Source organism: Pteropus alecto, unplaced genomic scaffold (assembly GCF_000325575.1).
Source record: "Pteropus alecto unplaced genomic scaffold, ASM32557v1 scaffold59, whole genome shotgun sequence".
In the NCBI taxonomy this organism is placed as follows: Eukaryota; Metazoa; Chordata; class Mammalia; order Chiroptera; family Pteropodidae; genus Pteropus; species Pteropus alecto.
Window position 1 is genome coordinate 4,308,764 of NW_006443292.1, and position 20,444 is coordinate 4,329,207.

The following is a 20,444-nucleotide window of genomic DNA, read 5'->3' on the forward strand; positions in this document are numbered from 1 at the left end:
GCACAGAGGTTCGGCTCTGCCATCGGGCCGTGCAGAGGCCCCCTGCACCCCAGCAGTCTCTAAGGTGTCGTCAAGTGCTCATGTCCCCTGAACAGCTCTTCAGCTTAAAGACACTCGGTCCTTCCGGCTGGTCCTTCCCCTCCATGTGGACACAGTCCTGGCTCCTGAAGTCCTTCTGAAGACAGACTTCTCGACGCTGAATCTCCGAAGGGCATTGCAGAGTTACCACTGCCTCCTTCGATTATGGGGACGAGGCTCGTGTCGACGAGGCCTCAGAATGCCCTGGTTTGGGGAGCAGGCCGCTATCCTCAGCCCTTGTGTACAGGAAGTCAGTTTCGCCCCTTGTCCCAACCTTAATGTATTGGCAGTGGCTGCAGAGTTAGGAAGCATCATGAGCTGGGGCTCAGTAGAAAAGCATTCTGGGATCAATTAGTAATGTCTGCCAATGCGTACGAGGAAGGAGAGATGGACGTGTTTGCTGGCAGTGACTTGATCCTTTTAAATGTGCTTCCACCATCCCGTACGTGACATCTGGCCACTCTGGGACTGAACTCAGATTAAATACCATCTGGTAAGATGTAAGGCGTATGGCCAGTGCACGGACTCCCGTGATGACACAGGGCTTGAAGCCTGACTCTGCCACTTTCCAGTGGAGCACCCCTGAACCTCGTCTGCCCCTCTACAAAATGCAAGCGCTAACGGTGTTCTAGGATCGGGGTGGAGATGCAATCGTGCATCGCTCCACTGGGCCACTTTCCCAGGTGGTCGAGAACTCTCAGTTTTCTGACTTGTCGCACACCCTCCTCCCTCCATCTTTGTGCCGTCTCGGTGTGTGATGAGCATGCGACCCCTCTCCACGTGTGACCATGACTGACATGTTAAATCAGGGGGCCCCAGCGCAGGTGGGAAGCCTCCCTCCCAGGGGGATCTCTCTCTCCTGATGATCATGCTTTGAGTGAGGTTGCTTAACAGTTCAAGTTCACTTAAGCGCAACGGTATCCAGACCACAGTTCCCAGATTTCTCATCGGGAGTGTACGTTTTGTAGAAATCGGGGGGTGAAATTTACATTCCCTGCTTCTTCACCATCTGCTGGGTATGACTTGTCATCGGTAGATTCTTGGCTAACTTCTAGGATTGACTCTTAGCCTCGAGCACCCCCCAAGTTATGTGTGATGAGTCATTCTGGACACTTTCCTACAGACGGTGTTCATGTCACATATCTACGAGCTGTGACATTCGTCTCATGTCCCTTCTGCAAGACGGCATTTGCCTATTTCCAGTCTCGAGCGCCCCCCGCTTGTCCTTCGTTGCCCCTCTACGGTGATGGGAGTGGGCCAGCATTCTCATTGCAAACGAGTTCTCTCGAGGTCTCGCGATCTTTGGGACCGACACAGCCTGAACCGCATGCAGCTGCTGCTTCATCTCCTGTCATGTCACCTCCTCCGCTGTCCGGGTCTCTGATTGCCCTGGCCCGAGGTGAAGTGTACAACCTCGGCGCGCATGAAGGCCGTGCTGGGCGCTCAGTCTGGGCGACGAGCAGCCCAGGTATACAGGTGGTTCACTCCCCGCAGGTGGCGTGAAGGGTTTGGTTCTTCAAAACACACTATGCCCTTGACCTCCCGAGGGTATCTTCACAACCCTCTGCCAGTCCCGGTTTGAAAACAGGATTGCTTCGGGGGAGCTCTTCAACTTCCTTTCCACTTTGGCCACTCGCCCTCGTGTTTTCTGTCCTGAGTCATCTTTCACAAGGAAACGGATCCTGTGGTCACTTTGTAGGAGCTGATACACGCACGACAAGCACCGGAGGTGGAGAAGGCTAAGGCCAGGCAGCCCCCAGGCTCGAGCCCCAGGGATGGACCAGCCTCTCGGGACATACGAGTCAATTCGAGGGGCACTAGGAAGAAGTGACCGGGCCCCTGGGCGTGAGGGCTCACTGCACACCCTCCGATTCTAGCAGTTTCCACGTAGCGCCTGGTGGCTGCACTGGCTCCCGCATCTGGTGCGACATGATGTCAAATACGGAAGGAGAAGATGATTCCTGTCACATTGGATCCAGAAGTCAATGAAGAGGCTGACTTGCCGACTCTACAGCGCCACCAACAGGGCAGCCGTGGGCCGGACTCTGCACACACAGGTCACTGGCAGAGTGGACGGGAAGAACGTGTCCTTAGGAAAAGCGCAGTCGCTCACACAGTGCCTCCGTGCCGAAGACAGAATGTGATTGACAGCAGAGGCCAGGCGGGAATGCCAGCTGTCAAAGCTTTAGTTCAAGGACCCTCAGGACATCCGAGGCCACTGCTTTGGGGACATTCAGAGACTCTTTCACATATCTGCTGAGGGTCCAGTCCCGCTGCTTCCTTCCATGTTCTGTGGGGAAAACCCCCATTTCACAGGCAAACAGAATTCTGGTTGACCAGCGAATTCCCCCCCGGCGTGTCGGCACCGAGAGTCTGACATTCTGGAGTCTGGTCATAAATCTATCAGGCTGTACGATGCGTCAAGGTAAACGTTTAGACGAGAGTAGGGTAGGATGGGTTTAGCTGTATCAACCACGTCTACACGAAAATCTCATCTCCGAGCCGTTGAGGACGCTGAATGAAATGTAGCATCAAACTCTGGAAGCCAGCGAAAGACCCCTCGCGGCCTGCTGGCATCGCACGAGCGCTCAACGAAGCATGGGTGACAATAAGGGACCACAGAAGAGAGTCCGAAATCAGGGCAAGAAGCTATTCTCAAGACTCCCCCACGGAAAAAACAAAAACGGAACAAAATGTTTTCCTTTCGTCCTCACCGAGTTATACGCAGATGCATAAAGGCAAAACCCTTCACGCAACTTTGCTTTAGGGCGCTTCGCGGATGTTGTGTGTTCCGCAGATGGAAGACAAGGCCCTCTACGAGCAGAAAGATTATCACTCACTTCTGAGTTTCCGCTCTGCCACTTACAGCCACAGGAAGGGAGGCTGACGAGCCGTCTGCAAAATGCTCTGAGAACCGTGAGAAAAGCCATTAAGGTGAAGCCGCCAGCGGCTCTGGCAATCCAGCGAGAAAACTGGCCCTCGTCTAACTCCTGGAAGGGTCTGTAATGTCAGGAAGCTCTCCGGGGATTTCAGAATCTGGTTCTTTAGCCAAACTCGACTTTCCCCACCCGTTTCCACCTCCAACACCATGTCAGCCGACATTGTCTCGGGTAGGGCGAGCCACCTGATGTCAGATGCAAAGAATTCCCGGGGTAGAGGCGAGCGGCAGCCCAGCTTCTGGAACCTTCCTTATTACAGTAAGGAAGCTCCAGAGGAAGCAGACGCCCCAGATCCAGCTGGATTTCCCATCACGGAGATAACGTCCAGCCAATGGCTGCTGGGCCTGGCCGCTCGGAAAGCAGGTGGGTCCGCATCAGCCCACCGACTGAAGAGTTTTTAACCGTTTTCCCTTTGTTTGCGTCCCGCTGGCCTGGGCAGACTTGGGAAGGCTGTGGTCAAGGTCGTCTTAAGGACAGCGGCTCCGGGCCTGCCAGGAGACTGGGAGAAGCGATCTCGCTGCACATTTGACTCTGCATCCAGGGTTAGACTCCAAAGGAAATCACGGGCATTTCCCTGAGATTCCTGTCGCTTCTGGGCAGTGAGAAGAAGTTCCCGCTCAGGGCGGAAAGGCCATTTAAATAGGGCTACCAGCTATATGGTTCCTGCTGCTCTGGATGGGGCAGCTTCCGTTCAAAACCATCTGTGGGAGGGGGCGGGGGGAGGGCGGGAGGAAATTCTGCTTCTGTTTATGCGGGAGGGGGAGCAGGAGGGGAAAGGACAGGCAGAGCCGCTGTGAAGGTCATGCTCAAGGTCTCCAGAGTCCGGCTGAGAGGGGCAGGGTGCGGGCCGGCCTTGCAAACCCCCGCTGGCGCAAGTGATTCCGGCTCAGCCGGCATGGGAGGAGGGCTGTGACGGTGGCAGCTGGCAGGGGCAGACGGGACCGGGCTTGTAAATTAGTGTGAAAGACTCCGCAATTCTCAGCAGCACGTTTTAAAAATAACAACACCGGGAAACAAGGCCTATTTTGCACGGCCCCGGAAGCCCGGTGAGACAGCCGTGCCCAGAGGATGCTCGCACACCCACTCCGACCCGGGGGCCGGACACACAGGCATTGCTCCGAGCGCCTCCGCGGGAAACCCGAGCACAGTCCACACCGCTAGCACCCCGATTACCCGCTCGTGTGGAAGGCAGCCTGGGGGAGGCCGTGTGGGCTGGGTGGGAACGGAGGGAAAGCCCCAGGGAGCCCGGGAGGAGCCTGTCTGAACACCCAGCGTGGGACCCGTTCTAGAACCAGAGGCACCGGGGCCCGCCCGCAGACATTGTGGGGGAAGGCGGCCCCTCTTTCTGTTCTGCAAGAAAAGCCAACTGTCTGTGACACCGCTGCCCTCATTCCAACTGGAACGAAGGACCCTCCCCTCCCAAGGTTTCTAAACAGTTGCGACATCTCCAGAAATCCTATCTAGGCTGCATCTTCTTCATAAGGCTGTGCCTGCCGGGCCGGGCACCCAGGCCAAGGACTCGGCCAGGAGCTCCGGGCTGCCCGGGCCGTCGGCTGGCGGGCCGGCTGCCTGCTCGCATCTGGCCTGCGTTCACTCCCTGGCTCCCCGAGCTCATTCTTAACACAGGCCACAAACGCTCGCCCTCTTCGCACATCTGGACCGTGGCTTTCCTGACTTCCTGTTCTGCGGATGAGACAAGCCTTTTCCGTTGGAATTGTGTCAACTCCAGTTACAAGGACATTTTCCCCCAGAACGGCTCTCTCCGCCCCTCTCCCTCCGTTCTCCAGCCCTCCCCCAGACTCACGCCCACCCCGCGCCCATGAGCCTGACTCCCAGAGGCCGGATTTGGTCCCTGTTCCGTGCTGCACACCAGGTGAGCACGTCCCCAGGCACCCGCATCAATGGGACATCCTCCCGCCGTCCCCTGTCCCGAACGCCTGCCCGCGGTGCCACGTCCTCGTGGAAACACCCGAGTGCCAGGATCTAGCTTTCGACGAGTGTCCTCACTGGGGGATGCCGAGCTTCACATGTGACCTGCCTGGGGCCGTGGAAGCCCCAGCGAGTTAGCTGGTGGCATCCAGCTGTCCCCTGTCCTCAGGGGCCTGAGCAAGGGGACACAGTCCCTGTTAAGCTCATGCTTCCGCGCTCCTCCCCGTTATGCCAGCCACGGGGCTGTGAAATTTTGTGCAGCCCGAGAGCCCAGCTGCGCACAGCGTCGCCACGGCGTCCATTTACGCGTCTCCCACGTCCGCGGTGCGCACGTGACCGCTGGATCCCCGGACATAGCTCCGTCGGGACGTCCGTGCGTGCGAAGCTCGGCCCAGCATCGCCGTTCGTCTCCGAGCACGCGCATCACCAGTGTCTCGGCCCTCACGGGCCTCACCTGTCCTCACCTGTCCTCTCCCACCTCCCGACTTCTGCCCGTCACATTCTCCCCACCGCGGGTCACCTGACTCTTTGTGCTGAGACCTCACTGAGGGTTCTCGGTAGGTGTCGGACGAGAGATGACAGGACGAAGTGTCCTGCGGTGGCATCTTTCAGGGTGGCTGGGTTTCTGTCCCCTAGCCTCACCAGCTGTGAGTATGACTGGCTGGTGAAGAGGCAAAGGGCATGGAATTTGGGGTGACGTGGAGAGAGGTGAGCGAGAACCGGGGGAGCAGGACTGCATCCATGGCCCCGAAGGACACAATGGGGCGGGGGAGGGGAGAGGCGTGCAACGGCAGCAGGAAGGCCACGGAGGCTGGGACCCATGGTGCCTCTGTGACGTCACGGTCCAGCCCGGCAAGTCCTCCCAGGGAACCCCTCTAAGCTCTCAGCCCCGGGGCGGGGGTGCAGTCTGATGGATCCAAGGAGGAGGCGTGGCACGTTTAGACCCCTCAGTACCCGTCTCATGCAGCTCTGCCCGGCTGTCACCTATGCCATGTTCCCAAGCTTCCCTGAAGAGAGCGAGTTTTTAGAGGCCACCAGCCGAGCCAGCCGACCGGAGGAGAGGCAAATTCCAGAACGGAGAGACCCGAGAGAGGGCATATGGACGTCGTGAAACCCCCACGGAGAGCAGGTGGGAGGGGGGACGTGCACCCGAGTATAGGTGGCGATGAGCCTGGACACGGGGCCTGGCTTCCGGGCCGCCCGGAGGGCCGTTCGGAGATTTATGGGGTCCCAGAGGCCGCGTGGTTTGGGCTGACTCTCCGCCGGTGCTGATCTGGCTCGGGCGCGCCTGACAGCGCTTCCTAAATCCACAGGAGCAGAGACATTTCCTGCCCGTGAAAGCCCTTTGTCCCTACAAGTAAACACACAGCCTCTGCTTCTCCTTCGGAGTGGGTGGCCTTGTGTGACTAAGTGGATTCCCCCCGCCCATCACCCCACCTGGAAGCCCCTGCGTTTGGATGTTTCCCAGGGCTCTGTCTCCCCGCATGCAGGGAGGGCACGCTGGCGCTCGGAGTGTCCCCGGGCCCTCCCCGCCTCCAACTGCGCCAGCCAAGCGACTCCCCTGGCCTTATCTGATCCCCTCTTCCCCCAAACAAAAGGATTCCCACCAGCTGTCAGCGAACCATCTACCTTCTCGCTTTTACACGAAAACTTCCAAAACACAGCAAACAATGTATTCCAAAATTCCAACAAATGTACTACACCCGGTCATTTTAATATCTCGCTAAAGTTACTAGCACCCCCCGCCGTGACGGGTGAGGGTGTCGCTCAGTTTGGTTTTTGCTTTTACGCAGGGGTGGTCGGCATGGCCTGGGGCTTCCAGCCCTCATCGCGGGGGGGTCCTTTCCACGTGTGGTCAGTTGAGCCTCGAAATCATAAGCTTATCTGAGAGAAACAAACGCTCGCTTCCAGCTGTCCCTCCTCTTGAAAGCCAAATATTGATAAACACCTTGGACACTCAAGTCTACCCCAAGGCACCCCGACCTGCTTTGCTGAGGGGATAAATCTGGGCAGTGTTGGCCCAGTTGGGTTGTTTCTCTAGAGGACCCCCCTCCCGTCCCCCATCCCCCAGCCATAACCAAGAGCAGCGGGAAACTACAGCCCTCTGGAGTACAGAGGGCCATTGCTGTCATTTCTCACGGTCACTGGGGACAGAGAAAGGCACAGAAGGGCACCGACGAGAATACCTCGTTTTCAGTTAGGCTTCTAAAGCTAACCAGACGAGACAGAGAGACGGCCGCCTCCCCAACTCACACCTGACCACATTCCTATCAACGAGGGGAATGACAGGTAACGTGTAGTTACCTGCCGGGCAGGCGTTCATGGGCAAGGAGGCGACTAAGGTCATGGCTGCTCATTAGCGAACCCTGAAGATGTTGTCAACACGGCTGCTGCTCAGAGCCGACTCCTCCTCCAGGCAGAAACACAGAGCAGCCCCTCCCCCCGGTTCTCACCCACGACCCCCCCGTCAGTCCCTGCCTAGAGCCGGGGCTGCAGCCCTGTCAGCCCCACGTCCTCACCAGGGTGGCCAGGCAGAGGCCCGTCACCCTCCTCCCCGGTACTTGAGTTTGCTACGAAAACCCCTCTCGATGACTTATGGGCTTCCTTCTGCCAGCCTGAAGCAGCAGTGCCATGCCATGTAGTGTCCTTTCTGCCTTGGCTGGCAACACACTGACGGTACCTTGATCTTTTTCAGTATATGACAAGCTCTCTTTTTTATTATCTATCTCTTGTCATTCGGATCTTCGTTTTAATGGCCCTGTCGCATAGGTATGTTATCATATAAGTGATCCCAGATCATTTTAGGTAGAGAATAGAAATTGTTTTAAAAATACTAGTTTCCTAATCTATAGAGAACTGTCTAAATAACACCGACCTCGCAGGGCTGATTCAATAGCATAAGTGCACAGCATCTAACACAGTAGGTGCTCAATAAATGAGATCTGATTTGACTTAAACGGCATTAGTGCATTATTCACACCCTAAGCAGCATTACTGACAGCATTCTTGTTATTACCATAACAAGAACTTTTCATTTAATTGATCATTTGGAACCGATGTGATTATAAACTGGATTGGAGCCCGTTTATAGAGTACCGAATCAATTATTTTTGAACTGTAATATTTAAAATAAAACCACACGAACAAAGAGACACCAGAAAGAGGAAGAAAAATATAGTTCCAGGACTCAGATGAGTTAATTGCTGAAAATGAACCTGCAGCCCAGCTTTGTGTTTTCTGACAACCGAGGCGGAAGGAACATCATGCACCTTCTGCGGCTCTCGGTGTCCAACACGTGGGCGTAAAGGTGGCTGCTCGCACTGACCCCGTGGGAGGGACCTCGGGTGAATAACGGGAGGGCACAGCTACGCATGCCCACGTGCCATGGCACACGCCCCATCCTTCAGAAGAGAGGGGTCACTCTATCAGTATTAAGTGTTGAGGGTGAACCCCGTGGGGACTCTCTAGGGGTATGTAGAGAGTCACTCTTTATTTTCTCGGGGAGCATGGGTCAGCGGTCCACCCGGCATACCAGCCCGTCTGTCTTTGTGCGTGTGTATTTAAGGGACGTGGTGTTAAAATGCTCCACTCCCTCCCAGAATACGGAACAGCTTCCAAATGTTTGTGCCTGTGAAGCGGCCTGGCCGGTGGGCCTATACCTTCTCAAGCCTCACCTGTTGCTCTGAGCCCAGATGACCAGTGGGGGTCTGAGGATGGAGAGAACGTGGCTTTAGCTTTGGGAGATCTGCTTTCCAATGCTTGAGAATAATCAGAGATAACAGATTTTCCTGGGAAAACTGTAACCACCCAACTAGGGGCAGGGCCAAACGCTAGCGAGATTTATTGGTTTGGGTTAGCAATAAGGTGTTTGTTTTTGTAGGTAATTAGAGTTCAAGAGCAAGCTATAAAGAGTCCTCCAAGAAATTCTAACCAGACTGTAGCTACAGGCTACTGTGGTCTGACTGAATCTAACCATTCATCTTTGCAGACCTCCTGGGCTAAGACGCCAGTGTCTGACCCAGCACGATGGCACTGGCCTTCAGGGAGAAAATGGCCCTCTGTCGCAGGTATGTAAACGGCACTCTGGCACATGCCCCAGCACTGCCTGCTGCCCTGGGACTCTGCAACTCGCACATCTATCTGAAGGGCCACATCCAGATGCATCCTGGGAAATTCTGTGACAGCTCTGAGTTCTCATGGCCATCACGTCCTTGGTTCCCAGGAGCTGTGATGCACTGAGTGAGACGCTTGCCATAGCCGTACCGATTTACGCTTTTCTTACAGCAGCCGTTCTTGGGAACGGGGTTTTGTTTAGTTTTCATTTCTAACAAATCAGAGAGATGAGTACGACTTTGATTACGATTGATGCTTAAAATCACTTTCTAATAGGCAAAACAGTATGGGCAAAGTGCTGTCACCAATTTTGTAAAAATATTTAAAGACAATGGCTGATCCTGCTTCTCTTGGCCAATAATTTGTATTTCCTCCTTAATCCCAGGAAATAAGCGTAAGATCATTTCCGCTCACTGTCATCACATCATTGACAGAGAAGTCAATTACCAAAGTGCCTACAGGAGTGGAAAAAATTAAAACGGGACCAGATAAATACAATAAGCAAACAACAAATAAGTAAAGCCACAGATATGGCTAATACTAGAGGAAAAATATGCATATTCTTTTTTAACCAAGAACTAAACTTCTATTTAATTTTGTTCTGTTCAAGCCAGTATAAATTTTCCCATTGTTTTGCACGCTCTGGCCTCCTAAATTTCTTTATTTTTTAAGTTTTTAAGCAGTCATATCCCAATTTTTCCTTCAGGGAAAAAACACGAAACGGACACCGAGTCTGGGAGAAAGATCAAACCTTCGGACCGCAGTTTCAGAGTCGGCCCTGGCTTTCTGCCACCTGAGACCTCCTGCAAGTGACCTCAACCTTGGCTTGGGTCAGCCGGCTCAGCCCCTCTGACCTTCTGCATTTGCATCTGGAAAACTATGAGGCTGCCTCGGAGTCTCTCTACTACACATCTGGGCTCTGAGTTCTGTGCTTATTTACTGCTGGAGGGAGGCTGCCACGTGCAAAAGCGATAGCGACAATTGTTTCCAACAAAGACCCTGACATTCTACCTTCGGACATTCGCACGTGGTCTGCAACTGGCTGAGAAGGAACTAGGAGTCCAACGGTACGAAGATGAACCCCATTATCCGAGCAATATATTTACAGTGAATCAAAGATCATGCTGATCCAGGAAAGGAAACGGAACCGCGAAAGACACTGAGAAAAACCGCGTCCCGTTACAGCGCGTGCTTCAAGAATAGACGCGAACGCCCGACTGACATTTAACTCTCGGGGTCTGTCTGCCGAGCAGTCTCTCAGGTTCCCAAAGAGCTGGGGCCCAGGCTTGCTGGCCTAGGTCCCCGCCACGGAAGGAGCAGAGGCCCAGAGCAGAGCTATTTTAGAACCTAGAGGATTCAAGTGCAAAAACGTGTATCCAGAGAGAGCTGAAACGGGCAGAACACGGTCTGATACGTACTTGTGGCCTAGCTCGTGGGCGATGGTGAAGGCCAAGTTGAGACCGTTGTCTTCGGCAAGTACGCATTTCCTCTTCGCGCTGCACACGCCGCCCAAGTAAGCAATTCCTGCAGCGGAGACACAAAACACATCCTCATCAGAGCGTGGGAGGCCCCGACCTCGCCCGGAAGGCCTTGACCTTGCTTGGAAGGCCCGACCTTGCATGGAAGGCCCCGACCACACATGGAAGACCTTGACCTTGCCCGAAAGGCCCTGACCTCTCCTGGAAGGCCTTGACCTCGCCCGAAAGGCTCTGACCTCGCCCGGAAGGCCTTGACCTCGCCCGAAAGGCTCCGACCTCGCCTGGAAGGCCTTGACCTCTCCCAGAAGGCCCTGACCTCGCTTGGAAGGCCTTGACTTCGCCCGGAAGGCCTTGACCTTGCATGGAAGGCCCCAACCACACATGGAAGGCCTTGACCTTGCCCGAAAGGCCCTGACCTCTCCTGGAAGGCCTTGACCTCGCCCGAAAGGCTCCGACCTCGCCTGGAAGGCCTTGACCTTGCCCGGAAGGCCGTGACCTCTCCTGGAAGGCCCCGACCTCACCCGGAAAGCCTTGACCTCGCCTGGAAGGCTCCGACCTCGCCGGGCAGGCCTTGACCTTGCCCGGAAGGCCCTGACCTTGCTTGGAAGGCTCTGACCTCGCCTGGAAGGTCTGCATGGTCAACGTCAAGGGGGTACACTGGGATGATGACAAGCCCGAGGCTGGACCTGTCATTCCAGAGCTCAGAGGCAGACTGGCCTGCATGTGAGGCTTTCGTATGCGCCTAATGATGATGATGATCAGAACCACCTAAAACATCTATCCAGCGTTTAATATGCGTCAGGCGATAGGCTGAGCGGTTTACATGTGTCACCTTAGTCCTCATTATCCAGGGTGGTGGTAACAGAGGGAAACTGAGGTTCAGAGAAAAAAGGTGGTGTGCCCCGAATCACCAGAATTGGCACCCAGCGCTGGGATGCTGTCCAGCTTTGCCATTTGGGGCTGGGACCAGGCGAGGCCAGTGAGGCAAGCTGCTCGGTGTGCCAAGTTCAAGGAGGGTCTCCCTCTCAGGAGCTGGCCCTGCATGTCCATGTCCCTAAGGGGTGGGAGCACCTCCTTAAATTCTGTACCCTGGGCACCCCCTTCCGGTCACCCCAGCCTTGGCCTGTGAGGGTCGTTGTTCTCAGGGTGTGTGGGCCTGGACCAGGTTGGAGCTGATGGACAGCGGGCCAGGGAAGGCTGTGAGAAATGTTCCAAACACTTTCAGGAGAGAGAGGATGAAAGCGGGGTGCAGAGGGAGAGGCCGCGGACGCACAAGAGTCTGGAGGCCACCAGCGCGGACGAGCCCACGCACCCCGCACAGCCTTGACCGGGCCTGGGGCAGGCTGCAAGCCTCTGGAGGACACGTGGGGGTTTCCAGGGGGGAAAGGCCAATCTGGCAAAGGGATGTGTGTCAACAACATGGGGGCCTTGGACGGACGGGGCGAGGCTGGGGAATGCTGGCCGCTCAGCCCTGCATGGGCCACGTCGCCAGCTGATGCTCGGGGCTAACACTGCCCATGGCAGCTCTCCGTGCTTCCTCTGAGCTTCCACGATCTCTGCATCCAGGACGGCCAGGGCTTATCCCAACAAAAGCGGGAGTCCACAGACCCCCACCCCAGGGTTTGGGGTAGAACTCGAGTGAGGACTGGAAACATCTGTGCCCCACTGTTGGTGGCATCTGACTCCTCGGTGTGGTGCGTGAAATAAACGAGCAGGTGGTGGCATGCGATGGCTGGCGTGTCACACACCTGAGGAGACTCAGTGAGCCTCTTGCTATGAGGTCACAAGGGGTGTGTCACCGGAGGTGGCTCTGCTGGGCTGTGGTCAGGTGCACATTGGCCAGGCCTCTCCCGGCTGCACCCTGTCTGCCAGGCCAGCCCTGTGCCCTGGGGTGGGGGTGGGGGGCTGCGGCCACTGCTCACGGGGAGCCCACCCACCACGCTGCACGCCGCCCTGCCCGAGCTCCCCTGCGCTCACATGCACAGGCGTCTTAGGGCCCAGAGGCGACCTCGCAGGCTCAAGGAGTTGTGGAGGGAGGAGTTGGCAGAGGGCAGAGCAAGACAGGATGGGGGACTTAGGTCATTACGAATGAATCCGGAGCATTTGAGGTCTTGCTTCCTGACACTGTCCTCGGCTTGGCTCAAATAAACTCTTAAAAAAATTCAAAAAAAAAGCAACAACTAAAAAGAACCTCCCTTCCTGCTCCCGAAGAGCTAAACCAACATCCAGTTTGTTGACATCAAATTTAAAGCCAGGTGGACCTCAGTCCCACACAGGGCACCCCTTCCTATCCGGTCCCCTCCCAAGGACACAAATGGAGCTCGCCAGCCCCTCAATGTGCATCAGGGGTGTGGCTAGGGGGCTCTGCTCACGCCCGGCACGCCCAGCTGGGCACCACACCTCGTCGATTTGTAATTTAGAAACATGCAACATGCTTGGCCAAGGTTGAAGAATTTTTCTTAAGGGGAAAAAAAAGAAAAAAGAAAAAGGAAAAAATGTGATTTGGCCTCAAGACACATTTTTTTTGCACGTGGACAGCATACTCGGGCCATGCGGACGACTGGAAGAAGTTGACAAGCAGAAAGGACGGGATCCGGCTTCTTGGTGCCTTCAAGGTCATCGTTCTGGTTTTGTTTAAAAATGCTTTGTGGGTTGCTGCCGTCGGTGGAATGCTCCTGCACAGCCCTGCTGGAATGCGTGTGCGGTGCACACGCGCGTGCACACGCACGCACGCACATACACCCAGCAACATCCTCCCAGCCCCGGCCAGACCTCCCGCGTCAATAAATCAATTAGAAACAATCCAATGTGCACGCCCGGGAGAAGTCGTCTGCTGAGGGGGAGAAGAGACATCTGAGGCCAGCTGCGCCGAGCTTGCTGTCCCTAGAGTGTCTGCTGACCCAGCAGGCTTTAAATGCCACACAAACATGACCCCGGCCTCAGCCACACTCAGCGCCCGGAGCGGGCAGTCCCAAGTCTCCACTCTAATTAGTTAATGGGCAATTCTGGGGAAACAGCTAAGCCAAGAGCCTTTCAATAATTGCATTTTAATATTTCCAAGGCATAGATGCATTTTTTTTTTTTAAACTAGAAACAATGGCTCAGTTTGTTTACAAAAAAGTGCTCTCACACCAAGGTGGATTAAGGTCTGGTGCTTTTTTAACAATTTATGCCGGTTGCGAACGACCCAGCCATAAAACCGAGCAAAGCAAAGTCCGGAAAAGGAAAAAGAATAAAAAATAAAAATAAAAATAAAAAAAGGGCCCCCGACCCTGGAGCACAGGAGCCGAGTGCGTTTATCACACGTGTGGAAACGCTTAGAACTCGCAGAACAAAGTCTGGAGAAAATCCCGGGTTATCGTAAAAGCGAGAGCTGCAGGGAATAAACGGTCATTAAGCCACCAGCTTCCGCAGGAAACAGAGGCCACCGCTATTGCACGTTTGCTGGTTGAGAACGCACTGGGCACCGGGAGAGAGACCCGTCCACCACCTCCGGCCACGAAGGCGCCAGCTGCAAACACCCACCTGGTCCCCAATCGGCATTTGTCAAGATGTGAGGGCAAATCAGTTTTCTCTACCCTGATTTCTGTTCTTAAAAGGTGAAGACGGCAAGCATAAGATCCCCGAACGCGGGCGCCGAGGCTGTGGGGCCGGCGGGTTCCCCCAGGGCAAGGTGCGCTTAGACCCGACAGCGCTGCTTTCCACGGCTCCTGCCTTCCACGACTTAACGTGCAGGAAGAAATCGCAGTAGGATTTAGTTTTAAGTTTTTAAAAACGTCGTTCCGCGTGTCTGCAGAGCCCCCTGGAACAAAAGGGAAGCGGGGAGGCCAGTGGGGGCGTTGATGAGGGTCCTCTCCGAGGACCAGCGCCCTCGCGTGCTTGGCCCTCCCTGGTTTGACAGGTGCGGGGACGGAGGCTCAGTGAGCAGCAGCGTGGCTCATCGAGGCTCTCTGCCTCCCACACTCACACGCTTTCAGGCAAAGCCTGGGCCTCCGGCACCAAGGCTTTGAGCACCAGCGACAACGAAGCATCTTTGAGGATTTAGGAGATTTTCATAAATCTTAACGTGAGCTTATACAGAGATGTGGGTGGGACAGAGTAAAGGTTCCACGTGTTGAAGTCCAAGTGTTTTTAATCCTTAAGATAAAAGGACTCGGGGGATAGACACGGCCACGCGAAACGCAGCTGCCTCTAAGACGTGCTGAAGTCATGACAGGTCTCTAATTTTCTCTTCTTCCTTCTTTTGGCTTGAACCGAATGCAGTAAATATGCACTTGCTATGAAAATTAGAGTTATTGGTTATATTTCATTTATCCAAGGTGACATGTAGCAGATGCAGAGGTGGGAAACCAAAAAAAGAAAAAAAAATGCCAGATTTTGATATCGATGTGAAGGAAATTCATAGTTAGCACATAATTGAGTATGTGCTTGTACCTTAACTCTACGTCCGCTACAGCGCCGGCACAGATTAGGGAAGCAAAACACGCTTTGAAAACCTGAAATGCTGAGGGTAGAGATGAAGGGCTGGAAAGTTTTTCCGATGCCCGGAGAAAATATTTAATTCATCCAGAAAAGCAGATCACGTCCAGCAGAGCCTTCTGACCTGTCTTCCCAGTCTCATCAACTCTCTTTTGTTCTCAGGAGGAGCATAATTTCGGAGAGGAAATTGGGCAAGGAAGTTTAATTATTTTCTTTTTCAGTAGAAAATGGCACGGTGTGAGCCCATACCCCTTAAGCGCACAGTTGACCACGGGATCCTTTCCAGATTTACGAAGTGAACAGCGCAGCACAGTGTAAACTCTGGTTTACCCGGCACGTTAGCACGTGCAAACAGCTTGCAGCCATTGCTCACGTCTCAGACCTGCCCGGGCTCTGCCTCTCGGAGGAAAGCTGCTCAAGGTACCAGCAGCGCCACGGTTGTCACGGCGACACCACGCTGTCAATCATGAGAGAGCAACGTGGGTCTGCTCGCTCGGCCACCACGGTGGTTGAGACTGCGTCACACGTCGAGCCTTGATGGCCAGTGCTGTGATCTTGCAAGCTCTACTGAGTGGTTGGAGTGGCTGGATTTGAATTCGTGAACCACATCTGAAAACCAATGTCTTAGAGTTTAGGATGTGACAAATAAAAGGTAACTACAGTCGATTCTCATTCTCTATGGTCATTAGGGTCTGAAAAGTCACCTTGAACAGTAAATTTGTGACTACAGAACCTTCTATTTGTAAAAAGAATTGAGGGTTAGGCCCTTGGAGCCTCTGATCACAATATTCTCATCGACTGTTAACTGATCAATACATTGGCTTGTCTTATGTGTGTTTCTGTTTAAAGACACCTTATTGAATATATGTTGTTGATTCATTACCATTGAATTCATGGCCGATAGTCCTACAACCTGTGCCTGAATAAAGCACACGTATCTTCCCCATAAGGCACATCGCAGCCTTCCTGTGCTTCGGAATACGAGATAACATTTAAAAAATCACCCTTGGAGGCCATTCTAAACAGCGAGACCACCAACGAAACACACGAGAATGTGAAAAACACGTTACCAGATGGATCACTTGCTCACAATATGAGAGCGGAAGAGGGCAGAGTGTCACCTTGTTGAAGCTCACCTGAGAACACACCTGTCCGTCGACTCAGTTTTTTCTCTCCTCACGTGTCTGCAAACCACCACAAAGCACTACGAGCGTTGATTCTGGAGTTGCGAATACATTTTAGGGAGTAGGCACTGCAAATGCAGAATCCGCAAAGGATGAAACTCAACTGTATTCTAAAGAACTGTGTCCTGTTAACGGGCTCGATGAAGCCCTTGCCACTGGCAGTAAGGAAATTCGGCTTTCGTTTAAGTGCTGGTTCTATTTCCTCACTCTGTATTAACCTTAATTATTTGACTAACTCAGCTCCATTCTCTTCTGCAACTTTGCTTCCAGGTTCCATCCGGGGTCAGTGGTCCACAGAGACCACCATCTGCGCCCTAAGTCACTGACCCTTAAAAGGGTCACGGAGTGGCCAGAGCCCCATAGATGCTGAATGACAGGCATAGCTGCTAATGTATCAGGGAAGAATGTTAATGGGAAGGCTCTAGAAGGCTGGCTGGAGAGGTGGCTAGGGTGACATGGTCCCACTGCTTGGGACTGCCTTCCAGACCTGGCCCTGTCCTTGTGTCCCTAGCTCCCAGGAGCACAGCTGGATAACCCCTCCCAGACCCTAGACTCGTCTGATCAATTCCATCACCGGTAGGCGTGTCGGTGTCCCTGCTTCTCTTCTTCTGGGTCTCTTGGGGTCCGTCACGGTGGAAGGAAGACGAGTTACCCAAAGTCTTTATCCCTATACCACAGACAGAGGGTGACGCAATTGCTCAAAGGGGGGCACGGGTCCCCTCCTTAAACACGAGCGTTGCAGAAGCCACTGCTACAGTTCAAAAGTGCCCGCGCCCAACACCTATGTGCCGAGTGGAACATCGATGAACTGAACAATGTGGCAGCTGACTCACGGTTAAACGAAGAGACGAAGTTTGAAGGTGAGAGCCTTCGAGTCTGATCACTGAAGGGCTCGCAGGCTTGATTTTGAAACTTACGCAGAGCTAGAAGAATCAAAATAATGTATTTGTATAAAGACAGACATTTAGATCAACGGAACAGATTTGAGAATTCAGAAATAGACCTGCACACGGACAGTCGACTGATCTGCGATGAAGGTGCCAAGACCATGAAATGAGCGGTGGGGGAGAAGTGTCTCATCAACAAACGGTTCTGTGACAACTAGAGAGCCATGTGCAGAAGAGTATCAGACCCCTGCTTTGCATCGCACGTGAAGGTTAACTCCAAGTGGGCCATAGACTTAAATGTAGAGGTTGAAACTACGAAACTCTTATGAGAAAGTTTACAAGTAAATCTTTCTGAGCCCGGAGCAGGCAAATCCTCCTCGGATGTAACAGCAAACACACAAAAGAAAATAAAGAAGGCCCCGTCAGCGTCCGTGTGCTCCGCAAAGCGGGCGCCCCCACCTTGGAAAGGAGGGTTGAGGGGTGCGGGCTGAGCGGGAGGTGGGGGTCGCCGAGCCACGCAGGACCGTGCTGATACACACCAGGGAAGCCTCCTGGCCTCCCTCGACGTGATGGCCTTCTTCTAACCAAGACCCACTGGCGGCCTCTGTGTCGCAAGCTAACTCAGTGAGCAAGTCCAACTGTCGCGTGAGCCGTTGCTTTGTGACAAGGAGTCCCGAGTATGATCAGAGTCAGGACAGACCACAGGCACTGGGCCCCCGCGGGTTCACCTCGGGATACCTGAGGAGGGAGGTCTGTCCGCAGACACCCGAAAATCTCTCACTAAGGGCCTCCGGACCGCCTACGTGTGACGGCGTCCTGCCCGGTGCAGAATTCTGAGCGGGGCGAGCACAACACACCATCCCAGAGACGTTCTCCCAAGCTCAGGGCCCGAAGGGCGGGCTGTGGGTCCCTAACAGACAAGTGTCCCCACTGGGCACTGGGGTCCCTAACAGACAAGTGTCCCCGTGTGGGCACTGGGTCCATAACAGACAAATGTCCCTGTGTGGGCACTGGGTCCTTGACAGACAAGTGGCCCTCTGTGCGCACTGGGTCCCTAACACACTAGTGTCCCCATGTGTGTACTAGTGTCCCTAACAGACAAGTGTCCCCGTGGCCTAAGTCCAGACCTAGCCTCTCGGGAGAGTGGACGACGGAGACGGGAGACGGAGCTTGTGATGAGGCCCCTGCTACACCACACGCCCTGGTCTGGGTCGCCGGCCACAGCGAGGGCCCCCGCAGAGCCGTGCCGCATTCCCGCTTCTGTCCCTCGGTCGGCTCCTCGCGTGGGAGCATTTGCGGGCAGCGCGCGTGAGCGCAGCAGGTGGTGAAGCTTCTGAGCTGTTTCGCAAGGCCTCTGAACCCTGTCTGTGCTCCCCGAGCATCAGAGCGGGCCACAGACCCCTCTTCTAGCATTTTCCATCCTGGAAGCAAGACCACTAACAAGCCTGCTCGGTGCCTGCACATCCATGGGAGCAGACAGCAGCTCCCCCTGTATGCGCGTGCGCACGCACGTGTGGCTGTGTCACGGGGTCCTGGGAGGATGGCGCTGTGAGGTTGACGGCCACACGCCCACAGCATCGGGCCCAAGCGCAGTTTGAAAGTTTTAACGCGCTTACGTGTCCTCATCGATGGCACTGCCCAGCATTTATTTATGTCAACAATTTAAAAAGGAACTGAGCTAGTTCAAATTCAACCACTTTAAGACTCCTCTGTCTTCTCTCGCCATAAACACTTTCCTGTCGCTGGTGGGTTAGAATGCCCTCTGTCTCCCCAGAGAAAACTTGGGGGGGTTCAGTGAGGGGAGGTAGGTGGAGACGTGATGTGTTTTGCCTAAAAAATCCTCCTCCGTGCGGGGAACGAGACAGTGAAGGCTTCCACAGGCCCGATGTCTCCGAAGGTGACCTGGGAGTGAGTTTCGGTGCTGAGGACATTGAGGGCCACATGGAAAGAGGGACCCACCTTCTCACAGCCAGAGTGTGTGCCTTGATCAGTTTCGCTGGAATTAAACTTAGCAGCGTGTCCTCGGGCACGGCCGCGAAGGAAGACCGCTAAATCGTGACGATGGCCAGAGCCAGGACAAAGGCAGGGTGGCCGGCAGGAGCGACCGCATCCATCCTAATCACGCCGGTGTGCGTCCCCCCCGAAACCCGTGTGGTGAAGCCCTGTCCCCCGACGCGAATGTTTGGAGACAGGACCCGTGAAAAGGTAACAGGTCGAGTGAGGACCTAAGCGTGGGGCTTGAAGCCATGTAACTGGGGAAGGAAGGAGCAAGTTCGCTCTTCAGAACAGCTGAACAACAAGGATCTGATCTGGAAAACCGCACGAGCGACCGCTTGAAACAGCCACCGAAATGCGTCATGGAGAAGTCCCCGCGCGGCCTCTGGGAATTGAAGTGCCGATCGGTACTTAAATCATCAGCACCTCAGCCAGCTGCCCTCGGCCAGCTGCGTCTGGAGGCACAGAGGTCACAGTCCTCAGGCATTTGGCAACGGGTGCCATGCAAGTTCGGGCTGCTGATCCCTGTGCCAGGAGAGAAGCGGGAAGGTGATGTGCCAAACGCGGAACCCACGGTTTCTGGCTGCGCTGGGCTCCCTGGGGACCCCCAGTCCCTCCCGAACATTCTCAAAAGGCTCACAAACGCAGCCTTTGAGGGAGGAGCCAGGATCGAATGACTCTTGTCAAAGTAACACATCGCTGGGTCTGAAGAATTGGAGGCTGAAATCCCTTGAGATCCCCAGAGAATGCCAAACAGTGTCAGGCAAAGGTGACAGGGCCTCGTGAGAGATGACTCGAGGGGCAAAGTGCTGAGGAACCGACCTTCTGGGTCTGTGTAAAAACCCGTGAGCCTCACCCGGCGCACAGTAGGCCCACAAAACCTACCAGACGAGTGAGAGGGAGCATCGCTACTGTTTTAGCTTAGTGAAGGAGTCACAATTAAAGCAGACTCAGCAGCAAAAAATTCCGGGTTATCTATCAAATTATTACATTGTACAGTGTAAATATCTTACAATCTTATTTGTCGATTATCCCCCATTGGAAGAAAGTTTGTCTTAAGAGCATTCGAGAGTCATCAGTTGATGGAGTTATACTGGTGTTAATTAATCAAAATGGTATTAATTAGTCATAGTGTATTAATTACTCAAGTTCTGCTTTTACGTGTATCGCCAGACTTTATCTGCATTCTCGTTATTTCCTGGACCCTATGAGCTGCTTCTATAATTCACCTTTCCTGTGTTCCAAGGGCCCTTACAATGGAATGTTCTTGAAACTTGCCTGAGACAACCTTGACAAACGGCTTCACTCCCTCTCACACTAATAGCTCTGTTTCTACAGGAAGAATAAAATACAAGGCCATGC

The 20,444-nt window shown here is 54.2% G+C and overlaps 1 protein-coding gene across 1 annotated transcript in view; it reads right to left on the minus strand.

Annotated features, from left to right (window-relative positions):
- Positions 1 to 20,444, minus strand: part of ADAMTS17 (ADAM metallopeptidase with thrombospondin type 1 motif 17) — a 213,173-nt gene that overhangs the window by 116,390 nt on the left and 76,339 nt on the right. Inside the window, exon 7 of the mRNA XM_025041234.1 lies at positions 10,478 to 10,583. Coding sequence (XP_024897002.1) covers positions 10,478 to 10,583 — 106 coding nt within the window. The remainder of the gene's footprint in view (positions 1 to 10,477; positions 10,584 to 20,444) is intronic.